The following is a 17,182-nucleotide window of genomic DNA, read 5'->3' on the forward strand; positions in this document are numbered from 1 at the left end:
GATGGGCTTGCTGGACCCCCGTGAGACCCGCAGCCCTGCCCGGCCCGGGGTGGCCCACTTACCCTGCTCCATCATCTCCAGGAGCCCCTTCTTGATGAGGTCCTCCCGACCTTGCCTGCTGGCCATCTTCTTCTCCAAGGCTGCACACACAACACAGACATCCAGGTGAGTCACGGGCAGAGCGCCGCAGGGCCCCGCCCGAGCCCGGCCAGCGCCACCTCCAGCGTAGGAAGACAGCAGAGAGGCAGCAGGTGACCGTGGGTTAGGGGCCCCCAGGTGGGGCTGTGGTTCAGGAACTCGAGCTCCCCCCTAAACAATGTGCTGAGCAGGGCAGAAGGGAGGTACCATGAGCACTGTTTAAGGCAGTGGCTTCCGTGGCTCATCTGAGAAGCGATGCCCCGTGCACCACCCTCTCTAGGCTCCCATCCCCACCCTCCGCCGACTACGCCTTCATTTTCCAGCCAAGACCTTGTCCCCCAAATACCCTGGGGTGCTTTTCTCTGCGGTTCTATTTTCACCTGCTAAATACATCCCGACCACCCTTTTGTCTGTTCACAGACCAGTCTTCTGTCCCACCAGAGGCTCCTCCGATGAGCCCCAGGTTCATGCTTTCAAAGAATGTGCCAGTAGGGACTTCCCTTAAGAATCAGCCTGCCAAGGCAGGGGACACGGGTTCGATCCCTGGTCCGGGAAGATCCCACATGCCGCGGAGCAACTAAGCCCGTGCGCCACAACTACTGAGCCTGTGCTCTAGAGCCCGCGAGCCACAACCACTGAAGCCCATGTGCCACAACTACTGAAGCCCGATGCCTAGAGCCCGTGCTCCACAGCAAGAGAAGCTGCCACAATGAGAAGACTGCGTACCGCAATGAAGAGTAGCCCCCGCTCGCTGCAACTAAAGAAAGCCCATGTGCAGACAATGAAGACCCAGTGCAGCCAATAAATAAATAATGTTCCTTTAAAATAAAAAGAAAGAAAGAAATAGTAGCTTTAAAAAAAAAAAAAAGAATGTGCCCAATCGAACAGGAAGGAGGCGGCCGGGCCCCGATCCCCTCCACCGAGCCCAACGTGCAGAAGGAACCTCGTCAATTCCTCCTTTGGAACAGCCCTTCCGGCCCCCTCATCCCAGGGCAAACCCTCCAGCAACTGGCCCCCTACCCCTGCCTCTCCCCTCCCAGGCGCAGGTCTCACTCTGCTCTCCTTCTTCTCCCTAACTGTCCAGAAAACGATTTGCCTGCAGTAGAATCCAATTTCCAAACATGAAGCCATGTCACCCCTCAGACCCTCTCTTTAAAAGATATGGACAAAGTACCGGCTATAAGCCTGGATCACAAAGGGCCCCGGGTCACCCACACGTATGAATGCCCTGCCCCACGTGGGAACAAAACAGCTGCTCGAGTAGCAGAGCTTAAAGTCTAGTGGCCAGTGACCAACAGGCAATGACCATGAAGTTATTTATTAAAAAATATTTACTGAGCACCTACTGTGTGCCAGGCACAGGGGAGCAAGACAGGCATGGACTCTGCCGGACAGCCAGAGCTTTGGGACAGATGGCAAACATCTGGGCGAGTGGCATCAACCAGAACCAGAGGGCATGGGGCAGGGCGTCTGGGGAAACGCGGCTGCTTCCCTGAGGGTGTTTACGCTGAGGGATGAATACAGAAAACCCAAAACATACCGGGAAAAAAGACAACTGGGGGCAAAGGGAACATAATTTCCTTTCTGAGTCCAATTTCCAATCCAATTTCCAGATGCCAGCAGTGTGGATAAAACTGAGAAACGGAACTCTGGCTTTGGGAGGTGCAAGCAAAGAGGCTGCCGCCCAGTCCAAAAACAAGAGGCGAGCAGGACGAGGGTGAAGGTCTCCAGGACGGAGAGGACCGCGCTGTGTGACCAGTGCTGGTGGCAGCCTTGGTGGCACGCTGCTCAGATGCACTGACTGTGAGTCTTCCCAATGACCTGAAGAGGCAGTTGCCAGGGCTGCTGTCTGCAACTCAGGACACCTGTCCCCACGGCCCAAGCCACCCGCCCCCCACTCCCAGAGCAGGTACAGGCCCAGAGGCCACTTCCCAGGCTTCAGGCTTCCGAGAGCCACCTTCATGGTGTCACCCCGTCCCCACTCTACCCAAACCACTGTCTGCATTGTTTTGTTTTTTTTTTTCCTCTCTCTAAATCACCTTTATTTTTACTTCATCTCATCCTAACCAAGGACGCCTGTGAAAACGGGGATTGGATAGGCTGAAATAAATAACATCCCACACTCTGGGGGGAAAGAACGGTTTAGCATAACTAAATGAAATGCAGCGCTGCCGGCAGAATTCCAAATGCCTGATAAAGGGCCCAACGGGGATGCCTGCCCGAAGGCGAGGATGCTGCAGGTCTTAACCTGAAGACCCTCAGTCCCCCGGCAGGGTCCGCACAGCATCCTGAAAATCTCACAGGTTGCTCCCCGCAGCCCAGTGCCAAGTGGCCCAGGGACACAGGGTCCCGAGAGCACGCAGCTCACCCTCCAACCCCACGGCCAGAGAGCATCAGGGGCTCCCCAAGGTCACAGAGGTCACCCTGCTCTGGCCCCCTAAGCCTTTCACTGATGCCCGGGTGAGGCTTCCCCAGCTCGGTGCGTTTGCACAGCTGTTCCCCCAGCTGCGATGCTCTTCCCTGCTTCCCTCCAGGGGACCAATTACGTCTCAGCTCAGTGTCACCTCCTCACCTGGACCTTCTCAGGCCACTCAGCCCAGGGCAACGCCTACCACCCCACCTCCTCCTCAGCCCCGCCAAGGTCGTGACTGTCACACGTGCTTGTCTGTCGCCTGACCCCCCAGTTGGCGGAAAGCTCTAAGCGGGCAGGGTCTGGGTCTCCCTGTCTACTTTGTGCCTGGCACACGGGAGCCACACAAGGTTCATCGAATATCGACGTTGTTCTGCTTTCATCCTTGACGAGGAGAATCTGTCCATCAACTTCTTGGGTAGTTAAAAAAATAAGTTTGTAAATTGCATAAAAAGTGTGGGTGGAAGTACCCCCTGCTGCTGTTAGGAGTCCCCCCTGCCCCCCGCCCCACTGGCTTTGCCTCTGCCACCCCCTGAGCCCGGGAGTCTGCACCACTTCAAGCCTGGGACCACAGGGACCGCCAGAGGCAACAGCCCAAGACGGGCACTTAGCAGGCGGGTCCCCGAGGCCCAGGACTAACTCCACACAAGCAGCTCCCTCGCTGACTGTTTCCAGCAGCAGCTAACAGGCCTGTGGGAGCCGAGATGCGTCTCCCCTGGGGTCTTGCTTCTCAGGGCACCGACCTCCGCCTCACCGAGGGCACCCCATCGCCCAGGAACCAGACCCGAGCCCGGCTGCCAGGCCCCAAGCCCGACAACCTGCTGCTGTCTGGCCCTGGGAGCGGCTGCCCATCTGATCCCGCTTCCCGTTCCTGACATGGGCAGGAGCGCTTGTGATACGGGGGCTTCTGAGCATTTCGTTGTTAGAAACGTGCTGTGTCGCTTTGACTCTTATGGCCAGTTGTGCTGTCGTCACCACGTGCATCCCCTGGGTCAGTCTCATGGCCAGAGCTCCTGGCTTGGAGGTCGAGGGGGCGGAGGCAGCGGTCCAGCCTCTCGTAACCCAGCTTCCCACAGAGCTGAAGGTGAGTGAGGGGAGCTCTGGGTCCTTTAGTGGGAGGAGAGCATCCGGACGGGGCTGCCCAGGTAGGAGCCACCTCTCAGGAGGAGCTTAGGAGCCGGCGAGCGTCGGTATCGAGGCCAAACTGAGGCCCCGACCCTCTGAGTGAATCCCCCAGGGGCTCTTGGGGACAGTGGGACCCAGGCCCCAGGGTTGTCAAAGTGAGGGTCCAGGTGCAGGAGGGCTGGGTGCTCCCCACTCCGGTGTGGTCAGGAAGGAGAGATGGTTACAAGCCAGGCCTCAGCTCCAGCCTGGCCTTGCACTGACCTTGAGTCTGCATTTTTAACTAGGTCGAGGGTGACGTGTGTGCCCCTTAGGGTCTGGGCGTGAGTGGGCTTCAGGTGGGACCTGGAGCTGCTTCCCCGCCCCCGCCCCCACCAGGGACCTGGAAGGGCCGGTGGAGAGAGGGGACCCGCAGGAGGTTGAACAGCTCCTGGCCGTCAGAGGCCACAGAGCACAGACTGCCCCTCCCAACACCAGCAACAGAAAGCACGGTGACGGTGACGCCAGGCCCCCTCTCCCTGGTGCTCACCGGATGTTGTCTGCTTCAATTTTTCATTTTTCTTTTTCCTCCATTTCCAGGGTTTGAAGATTCTGCCCAGGGTGGCCAGTTTGCTGTTTCTCCTCACGGGGGGAGTTCGAATCCCTGAGAGCAGATATTCAGAGCGCACTGCGGGGGTTTGGTCCATCTCATCTGGAAGGCGAAAACCCAGCGAGGCGGTCAGTGATGACCAAGCCCACACGACCAGCCTGGGGGGCCGAGGTGACTCCCCTCCTCCCTGGGGCCACCAGTGATCCTCCAAAGCCTGGGGCTCAAGAGGGTGGGCCAGGCGCTGGAGACGGGGCTTGTTCCATCATGTACCAGCCCGCGTTCAGTTGGGTTAATTCACCTCCTGCTGCCTGCGAGAAGGGGCAGAGTTTATCCAGAACCAAGAAGCCCTAGAGACACCCAAAGATTGCAGGAACAGCAGGGCTGGAGAGAGCGAGGACCAGGCCAGGGGAAGCCACCAGCAGTCAGAGGGGCCAGGACCTGGGATGGGCCAGTCATCAAAAGAGCCAGCCCAACGCCCCCATGGGACGGGCGTCCCAGGGACGGGCAGCCCCAGCCGGCAGCCTCCAGAGCAACCCCTGAGGTTTGACTTCCAGAGGGCTGTGCCCGTCAGCAGCCCAAGTCACTCAATCCCTCCTAGCCTCAGTTTCCACATCTGGAAAATAAAGCTAATCATCATCCCTGATGCCTAGGGTTGAGAGGAAAATTCTGTGTGACCACACGGTGGCCATGACGTCTGGAACATAGGTAGACACACATAATACACAGTTTCTTGATAGCATGTTACAATCCACGTGAAGTAATATTATCTACGCTTTGAAACTGTCTACCCACTCTGATTAACATGCCGCGCCAGCACGGGTGGCTCTCGGTAGACATTTTCATAATAATTTATATTGTGTAAGTAATACAATAATTACTATGGAGCAAAAGTTAGTCATTACTTGTTCTGGGCCGAGTGCGAACATAGTTTACCGCCATAGTAAATCTATGAGGTGGAGACTGTCATTATATCCATTTGACAAACGGTGTGCACTGAGGCTCGGAGCCACAAGCCATTCTGTCAGCTGTCAGAGCGAGGGGATGATGGCCTCGGGCGGCCTGACTCCAGAGGCCCCTCTCGTATCGCTAAGCTGCTTCTAGGGTGACGATATAACTTTATCACCCAAAGCAGGACACACATGGATGGAACACAACAGGACGGCATTAACCAAGACCGTCCAAACCAAGCCAACCACTCTCTCCAGCTGTTTTTTTTCCATGCAGTATGCAGGCTCTTAGTTCCCCAACCAGGGATCGAACCCACGACCCCTGCAGTGGAAGCGTACAGTCTTAACCATTGGACCGCCAGGGAAGCCCCTGTCTACAGCTGTTATTTAATTGAGTGTTAAGTGTACACCAGAGGCTGGGTCCGCAGGGGTCCACAAAGAAACTTCGTGGGGACAGACAGCCCAGGGGTCTCGTTGGAGGACTTCTCCCTGCAGACTTAGCAAACCAGCCAGGCTCCTAAGCCAATGACATTTTCCACCTTGGGTTCAGCTATAACCCCAGTGCCCGGCGCCTAGTAGGGGCCCAGGAAGTTCGGGTGGGGTAGTAAGTGAGCCAGGGCAGTCCAAGGACCGGTCGCAACCCCCAGCGCCGCACTCCAGGCGTGCAGGATGCAGACGGTCCTTCTCTCCTCAAGAGTCAGTTTACTGCATGTTATTATCCTCTCCTTTCCTTCCTCCACCCACGGATGCCAGATGGGAGTGGAACGCCGGTGCCATGTGGCCCCAGAAAAGCTGACTGTCCTGGAGGCATTTTTGGCACAAAGGAGAAAGAAATGGCCTGGTCTCCCCAAGCTTCCAGGTTGGTTTGAAGATAAAGACGAAGATCCCCAGAGATACGCACGTAGATGAGGAAGAATTGTCATCGCTTTATTTATATCTCATCTCACTCCACAAAGGATGGGCAGCCATTATCAGAAACACATGCCCAACAAGACAAATGAGTGTCCGAGGAAATCCAGAGGAAGGGGAGTCTGGACAGAGCCACCGCATCAGGGGTTAGAGACACCACGTGTGGCTCTGAGCTTCCTGGCAGCCAAAGCAAAAGGAGCAGCACATAGAATAAAACTACAAATCAGACCCCAAAACCTCACTCCATCTGCCCCCTGTATCACTGTGACTTTAGTCCAGGCCACCAGCATCTCTACCCCAGATGCTCACACAAGCCTTCTAACTGGTGTCCCCGTGAACCCCTATAAATGTAAGTCTGGTCGTATCGCTTTCCTGCTTACTCCCTGTGGCCTCCCCTCTCATTTAGGACAAAACTGCCAAGGCTGTAAACGTCTCCGAAGTCTGCTCCCAAGCCCCACCCACCTCACCCTGCCCACTAGCCCCCTGTTCCATTTCATCAGCAGCATTACCGTGCATTAGCATCTATTGGCACGTTACGGAAACAGAATGTCGTAAGCGTTACGACGCAGGTGCCAGACAGCAGGGATCCGGGCTCACAACCCTGGCTCCGTCACTACCTGGGGCTGAAGTGTTGACACCACTGTCCTCCTCCCTCCTGCATTTCACCTTTGCCCCGGCCCTTGCTGGGGGAATAGGGGGCACAGGGGACTTCCCAAGTCCTTACCTGGGGGCTCACCATGTGCCTGCTTGAACCGATGGGTGGTGGGCAGAAGGGACATTGTGGCTCCCTCCTCAACACCCCTTCCCCCCCTCCCTCCACCATCACTATTGTATTTACTATTGCGGTACGTGGGCCTCTCACTGTTGTGTCCTCTCCCGTTGTGGAGCACAGGCTCCGGACGCGCAGGCCCAGCGGCCATGGCTCACGGGCCCAGCCGCTCCGCGGCACGTGGGTCCTCCCGGACCGGGGCACGAACCCGTGTCCCCTGCATCGGCAGATGGGACTCTCGACCACTGCGCCACCAGGGAAGCCCCCCACCATCACTATTTTAATACATTGCCTCCCTGCTCCCTCCCCACAGTGGCTGAGCAGGTACTGTGGTTCCCACCTCACTTCTGACACACTGGTCCCTCACCGCACAGCCTGGGGCACAGGCAGGGCATGCTGACCACTGACAGACTGCACACCACTCTCCCCTTGAGAAGTCATTCACTCATCCATTCACTCATTCATTCATCTATTCCACAAAAAGCTTATTGACCACCAGCCATGTGCCGGAATTGCACCAGGAGGAGAATGTGCAGAGGTGAACAGAAAGAATCCCTGCCTCTGTGGGGCTTCTAGCGGCCAGCGGGAGATGGACAACGGGAGCGGGGATATTAAGAAACCAAGCCTGCTCGCCCCAATAGTTAGTTCCCTGCTGCCTTCCTCTCCTTACCTTTCCCCATCACATTCATCACCCGGTGTGTGTGTGTATGTCGGCGTGCGCACACACAGACCCACACGTAGAATGCACAGTTATTTGTTTGCCTTTTGCTCAGTCACCTCCCTAATTTGACAGCAGGGTCTGCCTTTGATGGTTGGTTTGCAGCTGAATCCCTGGTGCCCAGAACACATAAGGTAGGAACCCATGTGGTGAAGGAGATCCTTCCAGACATGAGGACGGATGGACAGAACCCAGCATCTGCTCAGGGAGCTGGGGGAGACGCGGGGGCTGTGACTGGCAACGGAGGGTTATGAAAGGCTGCTCTGAGCGGGGTTACTGGAGCAGAAGCCTGGGTGAAAGGGAGCCAGCAGTGTAGATGGGAGCGGGGGCAGGGAAGAGGGTCCCAGGCAGAGGAAGAGCGAGGTCGAGGACTTGGAGGAAGAACGCAGGGTATGAGGGCCATGGATGCAGCTGGGGAGGCACGCAGGGGCTTGAACCTGACTCAAAATTAAGCCGGAGCGACTGGGTCTCTTCAGCTCAAACAACCTGATTTGTTCATTTACAAATATCCAATGTGCGTGGACCAGGATAGACGCCTTGGTCCTGAGCGAACTCCCCAGGGGCCTGTTCTCACTGGGGAGCAAAGGTGGGGACAGGTTCCAGAGGTCTGAAGCCTGCACCTCCAGCACCTCTCTCCCCGCCGGGCCCCAGGTGGTACAGGCCAGGGCCAGGCAGGGTGAGGGCTCCCGAGGGCCGTCACTCCCAACCAAGGCCAGCAATTTCAGAAGCAGATGCTCCGTCCAGTGAAGGAATCACTTACAAGCCACCAAGGGGACGAATGGTTCACCGACGGTGTGCATGGGGGTCCGAAGTGAGCAGAGGGGGGGCGGGCCCTCCTGGGTACCTTGTGGCCCACTCACACGGGAGGGTGGGAAGTGAATGTGGGCAGGCGCGTGGTCTAGCAGAGAGGGTGGTGTGCATATGTGCATGCGTGTGCCTATATGGGAGGGTGTGCGTGCACCTGTACGTGTGCGTCACACAGAGAGAAGGGAGGCTGGGGGCACCGCCACACCCTCTATCCCCAGCCCTTGATTCGCTCAGCTCCCTGGAGTTGCCCGGGAACCTCCTTCCACACCAGGTGAGGATTCCCAGATTCAACACATTGGCAGACCCCTGCAGCCTCTGAATAGCACGCAGTGCTACGTTCCAGGGGCACCTCTGCCACCTGGGAAGCATTAGCAGTTAATTAATGAAAAAACGTTTCCCCGCATCTGCCGGGAAAGTACGACGGGCAGCTGCGGGGCAGGCAGGAGGCCGCCCAGGCTCCCAAACGACAGATGGGCCAGGCGCCCCGCCCTGGGGCTGAAGGTGCGGCTCCAGCCCCTCCCATCTCTGGTCCCTTCCACAACTCCAGCCCTCTCCCGGTCCCCTCTGAGGCTAACGGCAGTCAGGGCCCTCGTCCCCCAGGACCCACTGCCACCACGCCATCGACGGGATCCCACAGACCTACAAATCAGGCACTTCTAGAACAAGGCAGTGAAGGACACCAATGCCATGGCTGAGGGCACTGAGCTTACGGACTAACTCCATGCCTGGCTCAGGGCCAACTCCTTTATTCTAATATCCCCTTCTGTCCTAGCTCTGATCACCCTCAGATATCATCCCTGGGATCTGTTATTTATTGTTATCATCTATCTTTCCCACTGGAACCAACGTTAAGCTTTACGAGAACAGGAACTGTGGCCCACCTTGCTCGTCATGGGTCCCTGGCATCTTTACTGGCGCCTGGCACCCAGGGAAGTGCTCTAATAACCACCTGCGTGACCCGTGAATCTGGGATGCAGAGCTGCCAGTGCCGGAGCCAGGATGTGGTCCCCGTCCATCTGACTCCACAGTCCTCGCCTTAGGGATGTCTGGCAATTTCTGCTTCGTCTCATCTCCTATCCCCTGACCCGGCCCTGTCTCCTTCCACTTCACCAGGTCACCTTCCCAAAACACAGTGGAAAGGAAGCTCCGCTCCCCGATTACCAGGTGCCACGTGCTGAGTGGCTGGCCTCATAGGGAGACAGGCACCGTCCGTATCAGACAATATTCGAACAGGACCTTTTGCTGTTTGTTTCATTCATTCACTCATTCATTCATTCACTATCAAGCAACCGCTGAGGCCTGCTGTGTGCCAGGGCTGCTCTGAGTCTGAAGACAGCGCAGCGAACGCAGACTGACACGCTGTCTGCCCTGCAGGAGCTCGCCTGCTTACTGAGACGCCTTCAGAACGTGATACGAGCTATGGAAGTGGGGATGTGGGTCAACAGAGCGTGGCCTCTATTTCTTCGGTGAGTCCTTCCCTGCCCCCAAAGAATCCATCTGGCAATACGAAGCGACCAGCTTCTTTAAACAAAGCACCGTGCCAGGTATGAAGTAGAATAAAGAGGGGCTGGACACTCCCCTGCCCTAGCGGGCTCACTGACCATGGAGAAAATCGAGGGTGCACAGAATCACCAGGGAACCAGGATGGAGGATTACACCTGCAGGGGAAGTACTCTTCTTGCCTGGAGCAGGTGGACTCTGAGAAGGCTACCGCGGGTGGGGGTGATTTGGAGTTGGGCCTTGGAGGTTGACTAGGAATTGAATAAAAGCTGCAAACCCATAAAAGCGTTATCGTACATGGTGTTTGGAAGGTAATGGTAATGCAGTGGAGCGAGATCTGACACCGCCAGGCAGAGGTTTCAGAGCCCCGTAAAATCTCCATGTATAAAACGGGGATCCACAGAGAGATACCAGCTTTCCATGGTGCCAGCTAACGACCAACACACACACACACAGAAACAAAAATTATCACCATTATCATCACCACCGACTATCAGTAATAGGAAAAGCTCATCTCAAAGTAAGAAAGGAATCTTTATTATTGATATATCGATAAATATATTGATAAATGAAAAAAAGAGCAAGCCTGTGTTGTCCCTCATGTTCCTAATTTGCCGGCAGGGTCTGTGTACTCGAACCTGAGAACCCTTAGGCTGGAGCTCTCTTGGTTTCTCGATGGAGGGGATGGACAGCAGTCTGGGGACCAGACAAGGAGAGCTGTATGTGGCCGTGATAGGAGCCCTGAGGGCAGGGAATCACTGAGGGATCTGATACAAGATCAGCCACCGCAGAGAATGTCAGTGTGGGCGGCAGCTTCATGGAACAAAGCAGATGGCCAGGAGGCCCACTGAGAAGGGACAGGCAGGGCGAGAGCAGTGGGACAGCAGAGAAGGGAGAGGGGAATCCAGAGGTGTTGCTGAGGCAGACTCCTCGCCAGAGCTGGGTGAGAACCAATGTGGGCCAGTAACACATACAGAAGAGTCAAGGAAACCAAGGTTTGTTCTGTCACCACTGTCACCAGCAACAGCAACATCTGCTGGACACTTACTGTGTGACAGCTGTGTCCTGAGCACCTGACGTGAATCAGCTCATTCCTGTCCCGTCAAGACCCAAGAAGGCAGGTCGTTACCGTCATCACTCTCATTATGATGAGGAAAACGGAAGCAGAGACGGGAAACAGTTTTCCCAGGTCACGCGGCTAAAGTGACACAGTGGGCTTGGAAATCAGGACATCTGCTCCCAAAGCCCTCGTCCTAACCCGAATGTTAGACTACTCAGAGCAGATGATGGCAGCACTGTTATCTGGGATACGGGGTGAAGGAGGACAGAAGAGCATTAAAGCCACCTATACTGGGCTTCCCTGGTGGCGCAAGTGGTTTGAGAGTCCGCCTGCCGATGCAGGGGACGCGGGTTCGTGCCCCGGTCCGGGAGGATCCCACATGCCGCGGAGCGGCTTGGGCCCGTGAGCCATGGCCGCTGAGCCTGCGCGTCCGGAAGCCTGTGCTCCGCAACCGGAGAGGCCACAGCAGTGACAGGTCCACATACAGAAAAAAAAAAAGCCACATATACTAAAATCACGGCATTTAGGGTCAAAAGACCAATGGCTTGTGGCCAGGCTGCAAGAGATGTGGCCTGACGGCCGCTGTCCTCTAAGAAAGTGCTGGGTGTTTTAATAGACCCACCGCCTGGATGGGTCTGGACCTCCAAAACCAAATTTACCAAATGGATTTGAAGTCTCCCCAGACGTAAAAGTATTCTTGGTTCGACCCTCTCCACTCCTACTGGAAAATTCTAGAGAAATGACTGAAGCACAGGATAGGTGGGGAGCACTGATCAATACGCAGAACTAGGGCCACCGGTGAACAGCTTCCAGGAGGGGGTGTGGCAGGGGAGGCAGGGCTTAGCATGACGGGAGCATTTATTTCAAGGGGGAAAGAATTCCTCAAGTCTGCGGCTCTATTCCCAGCAGCTCTGCGAGCACGTGTCACAAGCGGTGAACGCTGACGGCCCCCTGGGGTGGAGAAACTGCTACCTTTCCAGTCTGGAGGAAACAGAGACCCCACAGCGGGCTCTTCCTCCTCCTCAGGTGCCCGGGACAGTGCCGGAGACCCGACGTGAACAAATGAAGGAACGAAAGAGATTGATCCTGTGATACAAAAACCGAAAATGAGTCAAAACGCGGGTCAATGGTAATGAACAAAGAAGCTGAGCCACCTCTGTGCCCCCCTGCCAGGAGGGGGATAGCTATAATTCCTAAGCAACTTCCGGGCCCCATGCTGCCCCGTCATTTCTCCCAGCCGCCCCCTAAGCAGACAGCGTCTCCTTTCTCTCCCTTCCCCATTAGTGGAGGTGCTAAGGAACATACAGAAGGAAACTCAAGAGCCTGGCTGAGCTTCCGAGTGAATAACAGCCCTGGAATACTGTGAGTGGAACAGTAGGAGTATGTTCTCGTAGGAGAACATACCTTTGAATGCTCGCAGGGAGGCCACCAAATCCTTTTGGATGTTCAAACAAACAACCCCGGGAGGCGGGGATTACATTTGCAGCTCCATTTTACATTTAGGAAGTGGAGGCTATGGGGGGCCCGTGTGGAAAGTCATACAGCTGGGAAGTGGTGGGTCTGGCATTGGAGCCCAAGTTCTCCGACCTAAAGTTCGCCATCTGGGCATGACACCAGTGTTTCCCAAAGCATGTCCCATGGGACCCTAGCAGGAGCGATGCTTTGTGAATGAAGACACTTGGGAAAACGCTACCTACACCAAAAGCCTTCTCTGAAGAGCGCCGCCATATATTATCATAGTAAAGCCTCTGAGAAGTCCTGCAGTAAAAGCAATCCCATTCAGCCGCTTGGCCAGCTTTTCCTAAACAGATGGGTCAGCCAACCCGCATTTACATCTTGCTGCCCAGACAGCAAGAACCCCACAAAAGCTGTCAAATGGAGTTTGAGCACTAGACCTGAGATTAAGCACTTTCAACGTAGTCCTGCTAAGTAGTGCTAAGGACAATTTACTTTTGGAACTTAACACTCTTTTCCCCAATATCTGTATTCCAAGGGCAACAGGATTCTCTAAGATCTTAGCAGAGGCTGGGTCTCAAAATTTCCCAAGTCTCTAAGCCTCTTCCAGCTGTCTAAGGTCTCCTACACGGAAATGATGCTGAAATTAACTCTAGATAAATGGGCATCATTCATGCCTCTGACACCAGTGGAAAAATCAAGACGTTATTAAAAGTGGCTTCTTTTTTCCCTCATATGTATCGTGGAAAAAACAGCACATCTAACTAGAAAGCCCATCTGTTTAGTATCAACCCCATAATTCTGCCAATGGTGGCGGGTGTCTGCCAGACATATGGCCAATTCTCCAAGCGAAATCAGCTCAAATCTGTAAATCAAGTGGATCCAAAAAGGCTGCACAGAGCTTAGAACCAGGAGTTGAAACATGAAGATGACAGGGTCAGGGAAGGAAAAAGGAAGGATCTGGAAAATCGGCTTTGTTGTCATTGGGTTTAGTAGGATGCTCTGTATCTGCACACAAGCAAACGCTCATAAAAATTATTTTGCAAGAAGCCCAAAGACTTTGCAAAGACCAAAAGCTGGTTTTAGAGGCATCCTCTTAAAGATCCTGTTTTACAGAGCGGAGACAAAGGAGTGTTTCAGAGAGAAGACATAAACGGTAAAATAATGCATCAGGAGAGTTTAGCATCACAGTATAAATTTAGACAAATAACATCGCCCAACATCTTCAAAGCCCAAGTTCCAACTCTGACTTTCCAACCCTCAAGTGTAAGATGAGATTCTTAAATAATGTCAGTCAATGCTTAAGGACATACAAATGTTAATTTTAAAATATGCATACTTTAGCATTTTTCACAGGAACTAAACACATTTTAAATGCTGGGAAGATTCTAAGCCAACAGATTTGTGTTTAGAAAATGTGTCCCAGACTCATTTTGCTTAGGTCAAGGATGGGCAAGTATTTTCTGTAAAGGGCCAGATAGTGAATATCTTAAGACTTCAACAGTAAGTAACTTGGGCTTTGAGGGCCAGACAACTTCTGTTACAATTACCCAACTCTGCTGCCCGTAGCATGAAAACAGCAGTAGATGATAGGTAAATCAATGGGCGTGGCTATATTTAAATAAAACTTTATTTGCAAAAACCAGCGGCAGGAGGATTTGGTCCACGGTCTGTCACTTGCCAACTCCTGCCTTAAATGGTCCCTTTGGAAATGTCTTCAGGGAAAAAGTACTACTGGACACCCCAAGAAGAAAAAGGGACATCCCTTTTCTGATCCTGAGCCTTTACTGTCCTGCCCACCTCTAACCCCTGGGCTCCAGGCCAGCTGCACTCTGCCCACCCTATTCTGCCGCCTCCTCCCTGGTTTCCAGGCATCCACTAATCCTGCTCCCCTAAGCAAACGGGGCCTTGCATCACTGCCCTGCTTAATGCCATAGCGGCGTCTAGAATGAAATATGAAACCTCAGCTGCGACCCCAGAGTCCTGCTCTCTGCTTATCTCACACCATGCCAAGCCCTTGCCCCACTATGCTCTAGTTCTGTCTGTCTCTTTCTGTCCTCCCACCACAGGGCTGCCTCCCAGGCCAATCCCTCTAGAGGCAACACTTTTCCCTGATGAACTCTTACTCATTCCTCACGGCCCCATCCTCTATACTCACCTGTTAGGTTTCCTGTTAGTTTTTCTGTCATAGTCGTCAATAGAATTTATAATTAGCTATTGATTTCATGTTCATTAGTTTAACGTCCATCTTGGCTATTTGACCATGAGAGCAAGTTACTGAGTCCAAGTTTGTACTGCTGGCCACACGACAGACCAGTAAATCGAGAGATGAGTTGTTGGGGCCAGGAATAGCGACTTTATTTGGAAAGCTGGTGGACTCATGTGCCAAAGAACCCTCTCGCCTGAGTTAGAATTCAGGCTTCTTTTATACTAAAAGGGGATGGAGTAAAGTCAAACACTTCCTGGTTCCCATCAGCCTCCGGAGGGAATGTGCTACTTCCTTCCTTCCTGCAGTCATTCACAGGTGGGCCTGGTCAGGAGTTTCCTGTGAGCAAAAGGTATTTTAGCCTAATGCTCATTACCTGAGAGGGAGGGTTTCCAGAGACGGGCCATTATGCATAATTTTAAGCTTATAGGCGACATCCCTTTAGTGATGAACCTGTAAGAGACCACGAAAGGTTCTTCCCTGTTACAGGCAGAGACCAAGTGTGTCCTGTATAACGGCCTCCCTAACCCCCAGACAGCCCAGGGGGGCCCAGCAAGGGCTCAGCAGGTATTGAGGGGAGCTACAGATTCTTCTATGATCAAGTTCACAGCCCCTGCCCCGGGCACATCTGAAGGTTATAATCCTACCAGAACAAGGCAGGGTTCTCAGGATTTCCCACGCTGGGTTCCCTCATGAATTTAACGAGCTTTCCTGCCATATACTATGTTTTTGCCTGGCTCGGCCTCCTTCTGGCACCTCATGGGTTGAGCTGTGGCTGCTCACCGAGCACTTTCACCCAAGAGCCGTGGATGTGATACCTGAACACCTGTAAGCGTCTGCACATCTGTTGTCATCGGGGTTCTCGCTTCTCCAAAGGCCCCTGTTCTGGCCCTGGCACCTCTGGTGACTGTCACGGAAGCGACAGAACAAGATGGAGACGGCAGACAAGCCAGCAACCGAACAGCACGCTCTTCCTGGGGACAGGCAACAGCCGGTGACGGGCCAGTCCTGGGAACCTGCTCCTGCGGCGTCACCTGTCTGCTCAGACGTCCCTAAGGACCTCCCGCTGCCGCTGGACAACAGCCCCCTCTGGTGCCCCCAGCGAGGGCCAGCCCAAGCGGCACCGGTCCCAGCCACCACTCTGGGCCGCCAGGGAGCCGCTCAGGGTGCAGGGTGCAGCCAGCTCTGTCCACTCCCCGCCGCACCCAGGCTGCACTGACTCGCTCACACTTCGGTCCACTTTCCCGAGCGCCTATTCTGTGCCTGAGACCTGGCCCCTGCCCGCCCAGTCCCAGGGCCCGGGGGTGGAAGAAGGCGACAGTCGTGTGAATGGGCAATTAGGACAGTACGATTTTACCACTCCTCCCTCCCCTGGACCCACCCGGGTCCCGGTCACCCTCATTGCTCCCAGGTTCCTGCAACGTCCTCCCCTGGGTCATGTCACGCCATGTCCCCTGACCCCCACCTTTCCCTGCCTAAACCCCGCCGGTGGCTTCCAGTTGCACCTGGAATAAAATCCCACGTGGTTCCTCATGCCCCGTGACCACTGCCCTCACCAGCAGCCCCGACCCTGGGGGTCTTCAGCTTCTCCACCCTCCTTCCACCTCCAGACCCCTGCACTTGACGGCCCCTGGAGGCTCCCTCTCCCTCCCGCCTTTGCAAAGCAGCCTCCTTCTCGTCTCTGGGGTCTTCGTGCACTGAGCCACAGTGAGACTCCGGCACAGGCCCAGCACACCTCACCCCTTCAGGGCACGCGCCCCTCCCTGAGGTGAGTTGATCTCACAGTCTCTGCCCGCTGGAGAGATGCAGGCCCAGCCACAGCGGGTTCCTGGGAGATACTCTGGAAGGAATCAATGAACGAACTGATGATGGACAAGGCACTGTGATGGAGACTGAGACAGGATTCTGTGGGCAGAGAAAGGGCTGGTCTCCGGACTCAGGTAAGACTTCCTGGGAAAGTGAGGACACCTGTGGTGAGCTCTGACACATCAGGAAGAGTTAAGTTAGCTCTAATAAATACTAAAAAAAGAAAAGATAATACTCCATTGTTTGAATGTATCACATTTTGTTTCTCCATTCATCCCCTGATGGCCATTTGGGTGGTTTCCGCCTTTTGGTGGTTGTAAATAGTGATGCTATGAACATTCACATACAAGTTTTCGTTTGAACACCTGTTTTCAATTCTTCTAGGTATATACCTAGGAGCGGAGTCGCTGGGTCCTGTGGTAGCCCTGCTTCAGTTTTTTTTTTTTTTAAGATTTATTATTATTATTTATTTATTTTTGGCGTGTCAAGTCTTAGTTGTGGTACGCGGGCTCTTCACTGCTGTGTGCAGGATTCTCTCTAGTTGCGGCGGGCGGGTTTTCTCTTCTTTAGTTGTGGCGCGCGGGCTCCAGGACGCATGGGCTCTGTAGTTTGCAGCACACAGGCTTTAGTTGAGGCATGCAAGTTCAGTAGTCGTGGCACGAGGGCTTAACTGCCCCGTGGCATCTTAGTTCCCTGACCAGCGATCGAACCCGCGTCCCCTGCACTGTAAGGCAGATTCTTTACCA

At 54.5% G+C, this 17,182-nt stretch overlaps 1 protein-coding gene across 2 annotated transcripts in view; it reads right to left on the reverse strand.

Annotated features, from left to right (window-relative positions):
• PHACTR3 (phosphatase and actin regulator 3) overlaps nt 1-17,182 on the reverse strand; it is a 217,906-nt gene that overhangs the window by 93,831 nt on the left and 106,893 nt on the right. Inside the window, exons 2-3 of one of the 2 annotated variants that reach the window (XM_032605525.1) lie at nt 4,200-4,361; nt 63-140 (exon numbers count right to left, since the gene is read on the reverse strand). In XM_032605525.1, the coding sequence (XP_032461416.1) occupies nt 63-140; nt 4,200-4,361 (240 nt within the window). Of the gene's footprint in view, nt 1-62; nt 141-4,199; nt 4,362-17,182 lie in introns of those variants that run through there. The other variant, XM_032605526.1, reaches the window with a different exon arrangement.

The sequence above is a fragment of the Phocoena sinus genome, chromosome 15 (assembly GCF_008692025.1).
Source record: "Phocoena sinus isolate mPhoSin1 chromosome 15, mPhoSin1.pri, whole genome shotgun sequence".
NCBI classification, from domain to species: Eukaryota; Metazoa; Chordata; class Mammalia; order Artiodactyla; family Phocoenidae; genus Phocoena; species Phocoena sinus.